The sequence below is a fragment of the Nasonia vitripennis genome, chromosome 5 (assembly GCF_009193385.2).
Source record: "Nasonia vitripennis strain AsymCx chromosome 5, Nvit_psr_1.1, whole genome shotgun sequence".
Lineage (NCBI taxonomy): Eukaryota > Metazoa > Arthropoda > Insecta > Hymenoptera > Pteromalidae > Nasonia > Nasonia vitripennis.
This window is the reverse complement of record NC_045761.1, coordinates 27936664-27953561: the sequence shown is the minus strand read 5'-3', so window position 1 is coordinate 27953561 and position 16898 is coordinate 27936664. Positions and strand designations below refer to the sequence as shown.

Sequence of the window (16898 nt, the reverse complement as noted above, 5' to 3'; positions counted from 1 at the left end):
TCGGCGCAACCGATCGCCAGTTTGACAGCTCCGAGGGCCTCTCGAGATAGCGCGGGCAGCGCAATTACAATAATTCAAGAAAAGAAGAAAATCGCTCGTAAACACTTATCCCGCTCGCACAAATCAAGTTCGAAATACAAATTTCCGAAGAATCCCTCTCCCGCCTCCCAGAGCCAAATTAATATCCCGCATAAATACTCATTTCGCCGGCATTAAGCGAGAGCCCGCCTTGCGCCCATAAACATACTTCGGCCGCGTATGCGTGCGCGCGCATAAAGTCGTTCGGCCGCGCGCGAGAGCGAGAGCAAGAAAAATAAAGCGGCCGCGCAGAAACAACAAAGTCGAGGGACCGGATCGCAGCAGCGACGTCTGCTCGAGATGATTTTTTCGTCATAACACATCCTCCTGATCAGCGCGCCTCTTGCAATCGTGGCAGGTTTCAATTAAACAACACTGGGTCACTCTCCGGCAGCCGCGGCAGAGGGGACTCGGCATTCCGACGGCCACCATATAAAATCGCCTCCGCTGATGCTCTCCTTTCTTTGCCGAACCCGCGGATTGACGGATTCCGGGCGTGACGCGCTTCTTCTTGCCCCCGCTCCTACGAGCCGATTTTTACGTCAGCGCCGCGCGCCTATCGCGATCGATCGACTGCGTGCGGAGATAACTCGTCGGCCGCTCCGCTGAGAGGCTTTATTATTAATAGCACCTGCTCCTTTACGATATGCCTATGTGAGTCAAAAGCCATCGTGGTCCCGGTTTGGTTTTTTTATTCGTTTTTTGCACACGCGCGCTGAATTGCAGATCAATGCCGAAAAATGAAGCGAACGATGTGATTCACGCGCGCGAGCGCCGATGATTCACTTGTACTCGGTAGTCGTCGCGTACGCGTACGCTATTTATCGAGTCGCGATAAATAGTCGAATAACATAGGCAATCTCGAATCGGAGCAGCGCCGTAAAAAGCGTCATATCTTAACGAGTTGTTCTGAGCGAATAAAACTAAATCAAAGACTTGTTTATCGAAGCCGAGAGCAATGATATTAATAAAACTGCATCGTATAAAGGCAAAAAGCGTTTCTCGCGCACGTGGCTGCGTGCTGCCGATGGTTAATGTATTTCTTTTATAGGTGCCGCCGACAATAGCGAGCCTGGCGGCGATGAAGGCGGAGGCAGCTGACCCCAAGGTTTCCGGTGAGTTATACCATTTCCTTCTCTTAGTCGAACGCGAAAAAGCCACCGACTGCACTTGTGATTTACAAGAGCCGCGCGCTCGTTCTGCCCTTCTTTGGGAGGAAAACAACGCGGCCGAGAAAAGTAATTCGAAAAGGCCAGGCGATTCCCGAATTAATTTTGTCATGCTGAGAAGCCCCCATCGATCATCGGGCTTTTGAAAGAGCTCTCGCGCGCCCGACAACTCTATTCGGAACAGCGTTTTTTTTCTCCACGCGCAACGTGTCTGTTTTCCATAGAGATAGGAAAGCAGATAGAGCCCGAAAGCTGCGTACGCTCGGCGCTCTTTCACGCAGATGTGCGGCCGCGCGGATAATGGATATAGTCGCTCGCTTACGCAACATTCAAATGAGAGGAAAAAACTCGTTCGCCGAGCACAAAACGAGAAACTCCTTCGGATCGGGCGTCGCGCGCGCAAAAGGCTTCGAAAATCGTGCGCGGCCGCGTGTCAAATGTCGTGGCAGCGACTCTTCTTTTTTTCACTTTCCCAAAAGACACCGGAGCGCATACGCGCCATTTGAATTTCAAATTTCCGGCCGGGCTTCGAGGGGGAGCTGGCGCTGCTTGAGCGTAAAAAGCGATGGGAAGCACAAATCGCGTTCTATTCCACGAGATGATGCGCGGGACAAGCTCGGATGGAAATTGTGTCGTAAACTGTCGTTCCGCAGCCTTAATTGCTGTCAAGCGGGCGTTTTTTCCAGCAGACGAAAAGTAGTCGTGAGAACGGGCCACGAATTCTTCCTTCGCCACATACGCCGGACGCGACAATGCGCGCACAGAGGGCCCGCTCGCTTCTTTTTCCCGATAAACGCAGATAATGGACACGCGCGCAAGTGCATTCAATCCTCGGGGCGATTCGATAATAGAGCCTCTTCTATGGCCGCGCAGGCAACGTAAACCGTAATCCTCGTCGAATCAAGTCATCTGGCGGCTTTCAGCGTTTCGTGCGATACACACGAGGGTCTCCGTCGCTTCCCTCCCCGCGCTTACTTTATTGGAATATCCGCCCACAGCATTATGGGAATTATCAAGGAAATGGGATGAGTGCTCGTAGGTTCCCTTTTTATTCGCTCTCCGAGAGCAGCAGCGACGATGAAAGGGAAAAATTGTACGAAACTGGAGCGACGATGACGTTTCCGGCTCTGCGCATCGACTGTTGCCCGATTATTTACTCGACTCTGCGAGACTCAATTTGTTTTTACTCGCAAAAAGCTCGACGAGCTGCGGCCGGGATGGGGGCTTTCAATCGCCACGGCGAAATCCGGCGATTCATGATTTTCTGCTTTTTTCAACGAGCGTTTTTGCGGCTCAATTAAGGTTGACAGTGAGACGAGAGCCTGTTACGTATTCGCGCAGTCGCAATCAAGAAAGCAGTGAAAAAAGGCAATAAAACATTGCGCCGTAGCGAGAAAGCCAATCGGTTTTTGAGAAACGCCGCGCATCTGCGCAATCGCTCGACAAAGACTGTCGATGTAATAAAAAAGGCCAGCTCACAATGCCGCGTAAAAACGCTCGCGCAGCTCCGGGGAAGGACAAAAAGAAAGCGAGCGGGGCGCGAGTATGTAGATTGTAGCTTCAGCCGCGCGCGAGACGACCCGAGAGAGCGAGAGATGAGAAAAGAGGGAGAGCGAGAAGAGAGAAGAGAGACGCGGAGGAGCAATCAGAGCTGATTAAGCCCACAACTGGGGAATCTGTGGGGCCAGTGTCTCACGCCAATCTCGCCCAATCAGCTGCGACTGTCGCAGTGGCCGCCGCCGCCGCCGCCGCCGCTTCTGCTGCTTCTGCTGTTCTGTCGCTGCCGCTGCTGCTGCGGCCACTGGCGTACTCGCTTCTCGGGGAGATTTAAAAAATAGAATGCCTACTGTCAATTGTCCCATAATTTAAATAAATCGAATAAATGGACAAAGTGGCCAATTAGAGTAGTTGCTGGGTTGCTGCTTTAACGTATTATTCTCTTTCTTGCTCGCTCTCTCGCTCGCCCCTGCACACACACGCGCGCGCTCGCTCGCTCGCGAGTCCCTGTACCTTTATACGCGCTCGCTCTTTCTCGGGCACGGCCCATCGGCCGTCCTCTTGATTTAAGGAGTTTCGTTACGCGCCACTAGAAGGGCTAATAACCATTTACATCGCGCGCTCCCTCTCTCGCTCGCGGGCCTGAGAAATCACGCTCCGCAGTCTGCGACTCGCCGAGCGCAATTATCGCCCCCCGCGCCTGGTATATCCGAAAGCGACGACGGCCTCGAGAGCCCAGCAGCGTCTTTCGTGTCGATTGCGGCCGCTTCCTTCGGTACGATCGGTTTTCCGCCGCGAGTCACCCAATCAGCTCGACTCGCGACAGATAGCGAGGGGAGGTGGACAGACAACAAGCGAGGCACCAACGGAAGCTGCGATGGATAACCGAGCCCGCCAGAGGCGCCCGGTTATCTGTCCGCGAGCTCCTGCTCCCTCCCATTCGCTCACCCCCGCGCACAGGTAGCGTCGTAGAGGCAGGAGGCGCGCTCGAAAATCGACCGGCAATCTTATCACTCGGGAGCGGGATAATTACATAAGAGGCGCATCTCTCTCTCTCTCTCTCTCTCTCTCTCCTCCGGGTCCCTATCACCTCGGCTGCAATTGCTACTGCCGCGCCGCTCGGAAAATTAATCGCGGCCGGACCGGCCGCTTCCTTCCTCGAGGCGCTGCCACACCCTCCGCGCTGCGGCGCTGCATTCCTGCACTCGGCTCGGCCTGTCGACGGCGCAGGTGCTCGCGTGGGCTCGACGATTCTCCGCGGCGCACGGTTTCCAATGCGCGCCGAATATCCGCCGCCGCAATAAACAGGCCGCATTCCAGAAAAGCCGGCGTTCTCGCGCAAATAATGGAGCGACGGTAAATCAATCGGCGAGTGAGACGTGGCGCGAGAAGGCGTTCTCGCAGGTGCGAGCGCGTGGGCGCCCGTACGCGCGCGACAGACTCGTCACTCTCGGCCGGGAGAAACGCGCTGCATTGTGTCCGAGATACATGCTGCGGCTACCTGCGCCGCGCGCGTGAAATATACGCGTGGAAACGATCGTTCGGGAATTTCGCGCGCTGATTTATGTGTAGCCGCGGCACCGGAGAACGCGCAGAATGGACTTTTAATGCTCTCTCCCGCAAGCGTGTGAATGAATAACTTCGTCCCGTGTGTGTGTGTGTGTGTGTGTGTCTGTTGCGATCGCTCGCGAATTCATAACGTATCGATTTTCCTATAGTCGAGAGAGGCGCGTGCTCCGGTTTAATCCGGGGATGGAGAAACGGCGGAAAAAACGGGGAGCCGGAGAGAGATGTTGCGCCGCAGTCGAGGGGGAGAGCGAATTTCACGCTTCATTTGAAACTTTCAAACGGATCACGCGAGCGGGTACTTTCGTAAACAATGCCCTCGAAACTTTTCGATTTAACGAGTATTAGCGTCCGGATAAAAGTCCGAGGGCTCCTTCCCCGTCCCTCCCCGCCCGTGCGATGCGCCAACACACTGGCCCAGATTATCGTCGCTCTCGTTCGCCGTTTGCGCGGGCAGGACGATGGAGGCCGCAACAGTCGCGAAATTCAATTATCAAACGCAAAGAACGAAGCGGCAACGTGTACGAGCCCGCGATAATTAAGAGCGGGCTGCGGGGAGGGCGTCCGATGAAAAATCCGCGCGCAAAAAGCAAAAGCGAAGGGCTGCAAATAATACTAAAGCGAGCGGAGAGTGAGGCGAGGCAGCGGGCGCGGCAAAAAGAGAAAATACCTCGGAACATCGGCCGCGGGGTGGGGGCCTACGGACTCTTCGATTCCCGAATGGCCGAAATTAATAAAAAGTTGAGCGACGATAAATTAGGCCCGGGGCCGAGGGGGCCCTCGGAGAGGAGGCGCTAATAAATTTCAAATATAAAATTTCGAAATAGCCGCTCTCGCGTTTGCTGCAGCTCGTCGGGCATCTTTTTGCGCGGACGCGAGAGAGGATGGCATTGTTGGGACGGGCGCCGCACTTTGACTATACCTGCACCACGTGCGTCCGTGAGAGCGAAATCGAGCGGTATTCGAGACGGACGGATTTCGGCTCTTGTTCGCCACTTCGGAGTCGTCGAGGCTAATTATTCTGATTAGCGCACGGAGAGCCGCGCCGGAATGCGCCCCGCGGACTTTCGAAATCGGAGGAAAAAATAATCGATAAACATGCGGGCTCATTAACTCGATTAACTCGGCTCGTCCAATTACAGCCGGCTCGCTCGGCCATGTTCGCAGTCGAGCGGCCACAATTCTCGGCGATTTTCGTGAATTATGATCGTCATAACGCCCGAAAATAAATTCGACTCCCGTGTACGGCAAAGATTATTCCAATCGCTTACTTTCCCCCCACTGTTTCAGCCGCACGATAAACAGAAGGTCGCGAAAGCCTCTCGGCTACGCTGCACTTGGAAGTGGGGGCTCGAACAAGCGCCACATGCCGGAGCCGCGCGGAATGCGCCGTCCCGATTTTTCGTTCTAGATCGTCGTCGTCGCGTCGCCGTCGACCTCCCGCTGCAATATCTCTTTGCAGCGAAATGCCAGGCCTCGGTGAGCTTTTTCGGATGATCCAGTTGTGACGTCCGCGATCCCTATACAGTGTCCCCCCGGCTGCCTCGGCTTTGTTGCGTTGCCAGTTAGCGTGTTTGTTTGGCTTATGCCGCTGCACGTCTCGGAGCTGCTTTATCATGCTAATTTTTCGGGACAATATCGAGCGCCGTTTCCTCGCGTTTAATTGAATTTCTTTTTATTTATCGCCGGCGAGCGGCGCAGCCTTCGGTTCGCGCGCTACGCACACGTCGACGCGCAGCAGAGCGTCGAGGCGAAAATAGCCGCGCGTTTGGCAACAATTCCGTTTGTTATTCAACTGTCGGCGTAATCAAGTCGATACACTGTCGAATCCTCGCAACAATGTCGCCCTAATGGTCGGCCGACACTCGAAAAAGTAGCCGCAGAAAAAGCATTGAGCGGCAATTTCAATGCGATTAATTTCGCAGATTGCCGCGCGCGCTTATGTACATGGAGTCTTCGGGAGCGGGATTTGCGAGAGAGAGAGAGAGAGAGAGAGAGAGAGAGAGAGAGAGAGAGAGAGAGAGAGAGAGAGAGAGAGAGAGAGAGTTCGACCTAATAATTCAATTACCGGGGAGCCCCCAGCGGAGCTTTTCTGCCGCGCAGCTGTTGCCGAGCCGTGTTTGACAAATCGCTCTCTTTCAAGCGTTTCGCCTGCTTGGCCGCTCTCAAAGGATTCGGACCGGCGCGGCAGCAGCAGCAGCAGCAGCAGTCTCTCGCCGAATTTTTCTAGAGTCTCGAGTGGCGCGCGTTGTATCGAGCCGTGAGTCTTTTGTGAGAAAAAAGGATTTCGTCGAGGCCCCTGGAGTTCCTCGAGTGGATGCAATTAGAGCGAAAGTCGTTAAAAACTTTTCAGTCCCTGCGAGCCCTCGAGCCGGGCTCGAACGAAAAAATTCGTTGCGAGGTCGGAAAATTCACGGAATCCCGGCCTTATCGATTTCCAATTTCGTGCGAATCTAGGGCCTCCGCTCTCCTTAATTAACAGCAGCGTCACCCGTTTCTTCCGCTCCCGGTGGGTAAATCGAGCAGAGCGCTGAGGAAGGGCGAGCCAAGGCCGGCCGAGACTAATTAATAGACGTGCGCGGGGGTGGGGCCTCGGGCTCTCTGCCTCCTGGGAAGATCCGCGTATCGCGCCGGGCCCTCGACGGGATCGATTGATAATTAACCGAGGCGTCTGCTCGCGACGATTAAAAATAGCCTTTTCAGCCAAAGAACGAGGGCTTCTTTTTCCGAGCGGCGCCGCTAGAGATCGATCGGCAATTCCACGCCGATTCGAGGACGGCCGAGGCTGCGACGCGTCCGATTGCCAAATAGCCGCTTATTTTTTTTCCTCGATCACGAGCCGATCGGGGCCAATCTCGACGCGCCAAATCTAGAGCTTCTTCTGTTCTAGTATACGCGCTGCCGGCTCGCCGGTGTCGCAATTTTTATTTTGCGTTTTGAGCACGGCATCTTTTTTATTTGCCAAATAACCGAGCGCGTCGAGCGTCGTATTCCGATTCAGATTTAGACCCGCCGCGCGGTAGCATCGGCATTGAGGGCTGTTTTTATTTACCGCGCTACTGCCCAAAGGGGAATCGCCCGTTTGCGTAATGGAGCCCCGCAGCGGGCAGAAAAGTGGCGTTAATTTTAGCGGCCGCAAAAAGGTGCGCGCGCGCGCGCATTGTTGCCGCGAACGGTCCAAAGGCTCTCGAGCGATCGACGCGCGATACCGGACCGTACCGAGCTATTTCGCGCGGAGCCGCCGAGGCCCCGGCCAAAAGCGCGCGATCTCGACCGGAAACGATGGGCAATCTCGTTTTCGCTTTCGCGCGAAACTGACGTCCGTCCGTCAGCGAGCCGGGGCTATTCCTGGCGAGCGCATCTCGCAAGCTCGCAGAATCATCCATCCATCTCGCGCTGGCATTCTTTTCCCGTTCGGGGGCAAGCCGCCTCAATCAAGGCTCGCCGCGCTCTACATTCACGGCGACGGCGGCGCGACGTGTCAATGGTACTAGAGCACAGGCGGATACAATAATAACGAAATGCGGGTCACGCGCTGCCAGCCATGTATTTATAAGTCGGCCGTGTCTCCGAGCAGCCAGTGCTCCGTGGGCGAGGCAGCCCTCGGACTTTTCCAGCCCTCGGAATTAGTTTTTTCTGCCGAGAGCGCGGGATTAGGGAGCATTCAAATTTTCGAGGGCGAGAGTGCCGCACTGGGTTATCGAGATGAGTCAGCGGCGCGCAGTAATTCAAAGGGCCAAAAGGAAATCCGCGCGCTCGGTGGCTCTTTACTCAAAGCCAGAAATATCAGCGCGTATCCATACTCGCGGACGACGTGTCTCTTCATGGGGGGTTGGGCTCATCCGGTTCCGACTATTTCCAGAGTATAATCACGGAGAGGCGCTCTCGTCGCGGCGGCGGTCGTCGTCGCCACCGCTCGGTGGGACAAAAGGAAGAGAGCGGGCGTGTGCGCACGTTTCCATCATTCTGCATTCTCGCGCGTTATTGCTTTCTTCTCGGCTCCTCTCTCCCTGCCGTTTCTCGTTCTCCTCTTTGATTTAACACGCCGTGCATGAACGGTTAACTCGCTGCAGCGGCAGCAGCTCTTTCTCCCGCTCTCTCTCGCTCACTCTTTCTCCCCTTCCCTTCGGGCCTCTTTGGTAATTCGAGTTAGGGCTCTTTAAGATCCTCTTTCGTCCTCCCTCCCGAGCCTCTTCTTCTCATTTCGTTTTACGGCGCGCGTCCGCAGGCTTCGTTTTGCGGCCCCGCGTTATTTCGCGCTTGACAAAAAGCGAGCGAGAGGAAAAAAGGGGCGAAAGCACTCGAGAGAGCGCCCGTGCCAAATCATTCGAGGCGGAATCGGAGAAATTTAAAAAATATTCTAAATTTAATTGTCGGACACCTCGGGCGAGAGCAAGAGAGAGAGAGAGAGAGAGAGAGAGAGAGAGAGAGAGAGAGAGAGAGAGAGAGAGAGAGAGAGGAGTGAGGCGAGACGAGGCTTTCGAAATCAGCGGAGCTGCCAATGCATGCTCCGAGTGAAAAATAGCCGCGCCGATCCTGAGATGCCTCTCGTCGTCCCTCTCCCCCACCCCCCGTCCGCTGCGGACCCGCTCGGCGATTTGCGCTTTTTGCCTAGCTTTGCTGCTCGCGATAGAGTCATTCCGACGCCCGTGCTTTCCCGAGCCTTTCCCGCCGAGTCATAGCGAAGATCATAATCGAAAAGCCCATTGTGCGCGCGCGGAACTTCTTTTTCTCTCCCCCCGGCCGGCCCGACGAGGATAAAGGGGATTAATGGCATCGATGCGCGGCGCTGCGCGTACGCACCGACGTCCCAACAAATTAAAGCTGCATGCGCTCCTTTGTGCCCGCGCGACGCATCGTATGACGTGTTCATCGCGGCGGGAAGGATTCGATCGGTTTCGCCAATCGGAATGTCGCTGCGGCCGACTCGCAATTATATAAACGGCCTGCGCGAGCGGATTTTATTTTCGAGGGATCGCGAATTGTTATCTCTAAAATAGATCAAAGTGCAGTCGTCTGGCCGTGGTGTCTTTGACCCGGCGGGAATGGGCGCTGGGCTGCAAAAAGCAAAAGATTCCGAGTGCTTTCTTCGATTTCCGCGTTTTTCCTCTCCCTCTTCGGCTCCTGAGCAATGACCGTTCGAACGCGCGCACTTTGCTCTTGCGGGTCGTTTAGGCATTGCTCGGCCATTCAGCCGGGCCGATGTAAATAAGTGCGCGCGGGTCTATTTAGCTCTCGCCGGCGCGACGCTTGCGTAACGAGCCGCTAATGGAGCCCTCAATATTTCCCAAACACGGGCCAATCGATCGCGCCAATAAAACGTCTCATCGCCCCCCGACCGCCGGCTCGAGGGGGCTCGTAAAATTTATATTCTGCAACGCGCCGCGCGCACAATGCGCCGAGAGTCCATAATCGAGGTATAAATCAGCCCCGCTCCGCGCCCGGCGAACGTGTTACTTCACTGCACAAAACGCATCTGTCGCGGCGGCGCGCCGGGACTCACAAGGCTGGAAAATCGCGATTTCTGTTTTGACAGCGGCTCGCCGATCCGCAGCGCCGAAACGAGAGAGAATTCGAACAAAGCCGCTACTTTTTACCAAGTCCGCAGCCTCGTGGAATCGCGCACCCCTCGAGGCGACGGCGGGCGGCTCCTATTTGAATTTGTAGAAAGGGTTCCCTCCCCCCTCTCGCGCCGTGTTTATTTTCAAGGATGTCGGCGGGGCACGGGGGCGAAAAACCGAGCCGGGGGAGTGACGGAAAAGGGGTGACATCATCAATCGGTTGCTCCGAGCGCGCGTGCCAAGGACGGCGCACAATCGATTCCCGAGCTGGATTATCCTGCTTTTTAAATGCGCAGTTTCGTTTGATTGCGCGAGTGGACAAAAAATTCTTCAAAGCCGGGCGCAGCCTCGCTCTCGAATTAAAAAGGGAAAATTAAAAGCTGGGGAGCGGAGGGTATCGGGTTTTTCTAGCGTGGCACGTGGCGACTCGGCTGCCCCCGGCAATTAACGCACTCTTCGTCTTGATCGCAATTAACGCGGGCCACGTCGATCTTCCGTTATTTGGCGATGAGGCGAAGCGATTTGTCCTCGCGCGACTCCCTTTTCTCATCTCGACGCGCCAAGCCGCACACATTGAATTCGAATCCGACGACCGCGGGACAATAAATGAGATTTATTCAAATTGCGCAGCAGCGACGCCCCCCCCCCCCTCCCTCTCGCGGCCGTGCGGCCGCGCTGCAGCGGTAGGATGTGCGATCGGCATAAACGGAGCTACGCCGCCGCCTGGTGCAGTCGTTAAATCAAACGAGCCGGCGGCGGAGACACAGAGCGCGCACGGAGAGGAAGAAAATCTCATTCGCGAAATGAGAAAATAAAGGAGCGAGGGGCCCGCAGGCTCGCTATAAATTTCGCCGCTCGCACGCGCGTTTGCCGGTCGATCCAATTATGAGCCCGGCCGATGCATAGGCGACGAGCCGTCCGTCCGTCCGCGTTGACAAAGTCCACGGCGACGCGCTCGAAGGTGGCGAACGGCGTCCATAAGGCACTTTTGACGGAAATAACTCGCTCGCGACAGGCCGACAATGAGTCCGCGAGCGCTCTGAGAATAGTTCGGCGTCGCTCTGTTTTCCGCGCGAAATCGCGGCGACGGAAATAATGTTTACAATCGCCGAAGTCGATTACTCCCCCTCCGCTCGCGCGAGAGACAAAGAAAAATTTCAAACATGTGTTGCCGATGCAGTGCTCCGCGCAGCCGCCGCTTTTTACAGCACGTGCGCGCACTGCAAAAACGTAATTTCGGCACGCTGCACTCGAGACTGCCGCGGCAGCGCGAACAGAAGAAAGAAAAACACGCGCGGGAGGGGGATGGCTCGGTGAGTCAGCGCGCCGCGCACGCCGGAACGGTTATTAAGCGAAATTTCGCGCACACCTGCCCCCCCCCCCCCCCCCCCCTCACTCACGCATTATGCACGAAGAAAGCGCGCGGCGGAGGCATTTTTCCGGAAACAATGTTGTGACAAGGACCATCGAGCGCGAGCAGTCCGTTGGCAAACCTTTTTTCCTCGGCTGCGGAGCGAGCGCGCGAGCGAGGAGAGAAAAAAGTTCAATGGACCCTCCGGCCCACCAGCATATTGCCGCGCATTATATCTCCGCGAGCGCGCACACGTGTTGTTACACAAGTGTGCGCGCTGTGTATACGTGATTTTACGAGAGCGCATGTAGGGCAGCAGCAGCATAAAGGGTTATTCAGCCCGGAGCCTGTGCGGATTAAATGATAAAAAAAATCTCCGGGCCGCTCCTTTCATCGGGGCTCGCTTTTTGAAAAATTTTAAACCCCCTTTTTCGTGCAGCCGGGCCGAGATAGAGAGACAGAGACGGGGCGATAGCGAGGCTAGCCCGGAGTTTCGAGGAGCTGAAAGGGCTGCTGCGGCGATGAAGGGAGACAGCAGCCGGCTGCCGCGCGCCGGAAAAAAGGTCCGCGTGATTTCTCATATTTTTCGAGATTTGTAGCGGCTTAGCCCTTTTCTCGCCTCTCCTCGCTCGCGCTCGCGCTCCGAGGGATAAAACTTTTCAGAGACGAGCGCCGAGAGGGCCGCGCGCTCGGCCGAGTCCGTATAATGTGCGCGTGGGTGGCATTCGCGGCTGGCTGCGCCGCTCGCAATCTGAGCATTTCTTCTGCCTCCTCCTCCTTTATCTCTGGCTCTCTCTCTCTCTCTCTCTCTCTCTCTCTCTCTCTCTCTCTCTCTCTCTCTCTCTCTCTCTCTCTACCTTCGGCCTTATTCCCGGCCGGATCTCGAGGCTATAGGTAAATGAGAGAAGAGCCGCGTTTATGTAAAGCAGCGAGCGCCTTTTGTTTTTCGACTCTTCCCGCTGCTGGCCGAGCGGGGAAACGTTTGTTTTATGTAAAAATAAGTCATTTTTGCCCGGCTCCGCGGCCTGTGTACGTACGAGCTGCCTCGGCTTGTTTATGCTAATGCCGGCCCGCGAGCTGGACGAGAAAATTGATTGTGACGCCGCCGAAAAGCCGTATAAAAATCCAGCGTACGCGCAGGTGATTCAGACATTTGCATCATTTCTGGACTTTGGACGTGCGGGTAGTGCGCGCCATTGTAGTCGGATTTCTTAAAATATTCATATCTCCGACAATGCTCATCAATATTAATGACTGCGCGTGATATGATGCGGGAATATAGAATAACGCACAATGCGAGTTTCCGCGAAAAGCTCCGCGCGCGCAGACTATCGATAACGACGAGCCCCAAAGGCCTGGCACTAAATCACCAGCGAAACTCGCACACACCGCTGCCGCTTCTAGGGAAAAGCACGAACAAAATCGTCGATCGTCTTTTCCGAATTCCACCGACTCGAAAACCTTCTTTTTGAAAGGAGAGAGCACGGCCCCCCCCCCCCCCCCCCCATCACTCCTGGCGAGACATTCGACAATTTTCGTGCATAAAACTCGTTCCCGGCGCCGAATTCTGCGCCGGCCCAAGCCTATAACGCATTCTCCGCGTACATAAAACCATATCCTCGCGTTTCTCGGAATTCGACGCGCGCAGTCGGGGACCGGGGGACGCGAAGAAGCCGAGCCGATGTATTATGTGTACACACAGCGAACACGCGTATTCGCAAAAATATCCCGAGCGCAAGGTTGAGAGGCGAGCGAGAGAGCTCGAGGAACAAAAGCAGGGCGCGCTGTCTCTACTCCCATTCGTGTTCTCGGCCTTTTTGGAATTGATTATAGGAGAGGCTTTTTGTTTCTCGAGGCAGCGCATTTGCCGAGCCTTTCGATCAAAGTGTTTTGACGAAAATTCTGCTCAATGCCGAGGTGCCTTTGTGCCCCGGCTCGGAGGACTGAATGGATCTTTTCCCCGGCAACAGGTTCTCTGCGTCGTCGGAGGCGCCATTTTTTACGCCCTTTCCTGCAGACGAACTCGCGAAGATCGTGCCCGCAAGAAGCTCCTCGCGTTAGTCACACGTCGCATTGGCATGATTCCGAAGCTTTTCATTTTCCGTGAAATCCGGTAAAAAATGCCAACGGTACCCGAGGCGCACAGCTTCATAAAATGCGCGACGTGTAGCTCGTCTTGTGGTTTTCGGCATCAGGAATGTCGCGCGCGATTCCCGGCGCACACCTCCGTTTCTTGTCGTCGCCATTTTGGCAACTTTTACGCTCGGATCGTACATTTGTAACGCAGGGACGTGTCCCGCATCGACGATAGGCGGAGAGATTTCCTCGATTGACCCGTGAAATATCGCGGCGATAGAACGAAGACTTCTTTGAAAGAGCGAGTCCCAAGCGATTCCGCAACGAACAATAAATTCGTCCGCGCGAACTGTCCATGGGCGAACTTTAATCGACGCTCGCAATCTGCTCCCGATCTCTCGGAGCTAAATGTGTATAAGAATCCTAGCGCGCCATTACCTACCGGCGTAAATATACTTATATAAAAGCTCGCGCGAGAAGTATAGTAGGAGAGAGAAAGAGCACATTCCAGGCTCTCGGGTCGGCCGTCTGATAAAATCGAGGAGCTATAGAACGCCAATTACGAGAAAAGGCAAAACGCGTGCGTCATGAAAATTCTCGCTCTAGAGCGCGCGCGCGCGCGCGCGATACATACGGCAGCCGCGTAAACGGGGGAAAACGATATGCTGAAGAGAACTGCGCTTAATAACAAGCGGGAGGTTGCGGGGGAAAATGAAATGCTGAATCTAGGCCAGTTTTATAAATGGACTGTACGTCGCGGGCGCCTGCAGCGCGCTGCCGCTTGTTCCATCGATTTTTGCCATTGTATCTGGATTCCGAGTATTGCACGCGCCTGATCCTCGTTAGAGTAATCCTCAAGATTATCTCCGAGCGCTCATTACCATGCGCGCGATAAATCATCGGCAGCGGGGCATAATAACGCGCGTAAATCGAGACAAAACAAAATCAATTTCGCCCAGCCGCTATCGCGTATACCTATATTACCTATTAATAGGCGAAGCTTCGGCTTGAATTAAGGCGGCGCAAGTCGGGCCCCGCATGCTCATCCATTTTCCCAAGCGTGCAATTACCCTGGAAGAAAATTCCGCGATTTACGACGGAAGTCGCGATCGATCCCGCTCCCTCTCGTCGAAGGTGGGCCGCCGGCTCACGGCGTCTACACAACGCAAACACGCGCGTTAACCCGTGCGTGTGCGCAGGAGAAGGAGCCTGGAGAGGGGAAGGGAGGGAGGGAGGGAGAGGGAGGCCGGAGGAAAAAGTGTTTCAGCGCCGCGTCGCGAAACAATGCACACGCGTATGCACATGCATCCGCTTTATCAATAGCGCCGATCTCGCGGCGCTCGTTTTTCCTCCTCTCTCCTCTACTGCCTGCGTATATATAATCTCGCGATACTGTTTATTAGACATGTGCGCGGGCTCTGCATATTATAATCGCGCGTATTGATCGGCCCTACATATAGGCGGCCGCCTGTTCACGGAGCCTCGCTCGGCTCGTTTCTATTCCCCGTTTCTTCAGCTTTTCTCCCCGGAACACGGGACGAGGCGATGATTCCGCTGGTACGATATAGGCAATGATTCATTCGCCGCCGGATTTTTGTGGAAACCTTGGGAGAGCCGCAGAAATCTTTAGAAATTTTTACGGCCGAGCCCATAATGAATTCCGCCGAGCAGTAGTATTGTGCCCGAGAGCTCCTCTCCCCGGATTTATAGCCCGAAATATTTCCGAGACAGATTAAATCGCCGAGGCTTTTTTGCGCGGATGCCCTGTAATTAGCAGTTCGGGGCGCGTGCAGTTTGAGTGACATTTCGCTGCTCTCTTCTTCTGCTTCTCCTTTTTTAGTCCCTCGCGGTTATGCTCGTTAATTTTTCTCCGCTACTCTCCCACAGACTCCTCGCATTGTCTCGCTGCTCCTTTTCGGCGCGGCCTTTTCTGATTTATCGGCGATTCGCCGCAGCCTCCCGAGCGAGGCGCAGGCCGACTGGTGCGGGATTCCGCGTTTACGCCCGATGCAGCTGCATATTGCGAGGCGAAGAAGTAAAGACCGCAGGAGAGAAGGAGCTGACTAATCGGCTCGGGGTCGCGCGTGGGTTGACGAACGAGCCGTTCTCGCGTAATTTGCATGACAAAATTCGCGTGCGAGCCGAGTACGTGCCCGGCCGCGCCATCCGGCGGGCGATCGACCAAGCTGCCGAGTGCGCTTACCGACCGAGGCGAGCGCTCGGCACTGTCGCTCGCGAGCCCACCGACCCTCTCGAGCTTTCCCCGCGTAACGGGTCGAATGCGTAAAAGACTTACTTGCGACGAGCTCCGGCCACCCGCATCCCGTCGGTTTGCTTGCGCGGGCGGCGGATCGGCACTCGAATCTGAAATCAGAAAGACAAACTCATTGAAAGACGCAACTCGTTCTCTGTTCGCAGCCCTACTTCGGCAGAGCATGTCGCCGGTCTCGGCGGAGGCCCTGCTGGGCTCGGGCGGCTCGACGCCGGGCGGCCCGATCAAGGCCGGCGCGGGCGGGCTGCCCCAGCCGATGATCGACTACTCGCGCTACGTGCGCCGCTACAGCAGCGGCCAGGAGTGCGGCAGCTCGTACTGCAAGGACCTCGGCTGCCGGGAGCACTTCCACTGCCTCGACTGCAGCGGCCGCGTCTTCGTGAAGAAAGAGGAGATGATCCGGCACTTCAAGTGGCACAAGAAGCGCGACGAATCGCTGCAGCACGGCTTCATGCGCTACTCGCCCACCGACGACTGCTCGGACCGGCACCCCGGCCGGCAGTGCCCCCATAACCGCAAGCAGACCCACTACCACTGCATCCACGACAACTGCGACAAGGTGTACATCTCGACCTCGGACGTGCAGATGCACGCCAACTACCACCGCAAGGACTCGGCCATCATCCAGGAGGGCTTTCAGAGGTTCCGGGCGACCGAGAGCTGCGCCACCGACTACTGCCAGTTCGTCGGCCAGCGGACCACGCACTTCCACTGCCGGCGGCCCGGCTGCCGCTACACCTTCAAGAACAAGGCCGACATGGGTGAGTACCGCGGATCTGTCCGTATGTCAGGCTCGCTAACTCTCGACACTCGCTATGCCTTCCAGACAAGCACAAGTCCTACCACATCAAGGACGAGCAGCTGTCGCGCGACGGCTTCAAGAAGTTCATGAAGTCGGAGGCCTGTCCGTTCGAGCAGTGCCGCTTCTCGCGCGTCTGCAACCACATCCACTGTATCCGGCCGCAGTGCAGCTACGTGCTCCACTCCTCGGGCCAGCTCTTCTCGCACAAGCGCAAGCACGAGCGCAACGACTCGGAGCTGGCCTACCGCAAGTACAAGCAGATCGGCGGCGGCGGCAGCGGCGTCCGCGGCCCCTGGATGCCCGAGGAGATGGGGCCCCAGGGCCTCTCGCTCAGCCTCAACGGCGAAAGCTCGAACGAGGAGCGCGGATCACCCTCCTACTACTCCATGGACGACTCCTTTCAGAGCGCCAGCGACCTGGCCATGGACCTCACCGCGCCGGCGAGCCTCGGCTTGCCCGGGGCTCTCGCCGCGGCGCCCGAGCAGCAGCAGCAGCAGCAGCAGCTGACCCCCACCGAACTGGGTGA

At 56.1% G+C, this 16898-nt stretch overlaps 1 protein-coding gene and 1 long non-coding RNA gene across 3 annotated transcripts in view; one reads left to right on the top strand and one right to left on the bottom strand.

Annotated features, from left to right (window-relative positions):
- Window positions 1–16898, bottom strand: part of LOC103316196 — a 130460-nt gene that overhangs the window by 96198 nt on the left and 17364 nt on the right. The window contains exon 4 of the long non-coding RNA XR_004227818.2: window positions 15595–15662. This is a non-coding gene — a long non-coding RNA (uncharacterized LOC103316196). The remainder of the gene's footprint in view (window positions 1–15594; window positions 15663–16898) is intronic.
- Window positions 1–16898, top strand: part of LOC100116283 (zinc finger protein castor homolog 1) — a 61717-nt gene that overhangs the window by 39835 nt on the left and 4984 nt on the right. For both annotated transcript variants that reach the window (XM_031931116.2, XM_031931115.2), the window contains exons 6-8: window positions 1130–1193; window positions 15717–16331; window positions 16397–16894. In XM_031931116.2, the coding sequence (XP_031786976.1) occupies window positions 1130–1193; window positions 15717–16331; window positions 16397–16894 (1177 nt within the window). The remainder of the gene's footprint in view (window positions 1–1129; window positions 1194–15716; window positions 16332–16396; window positions 16895–16898) is intronic.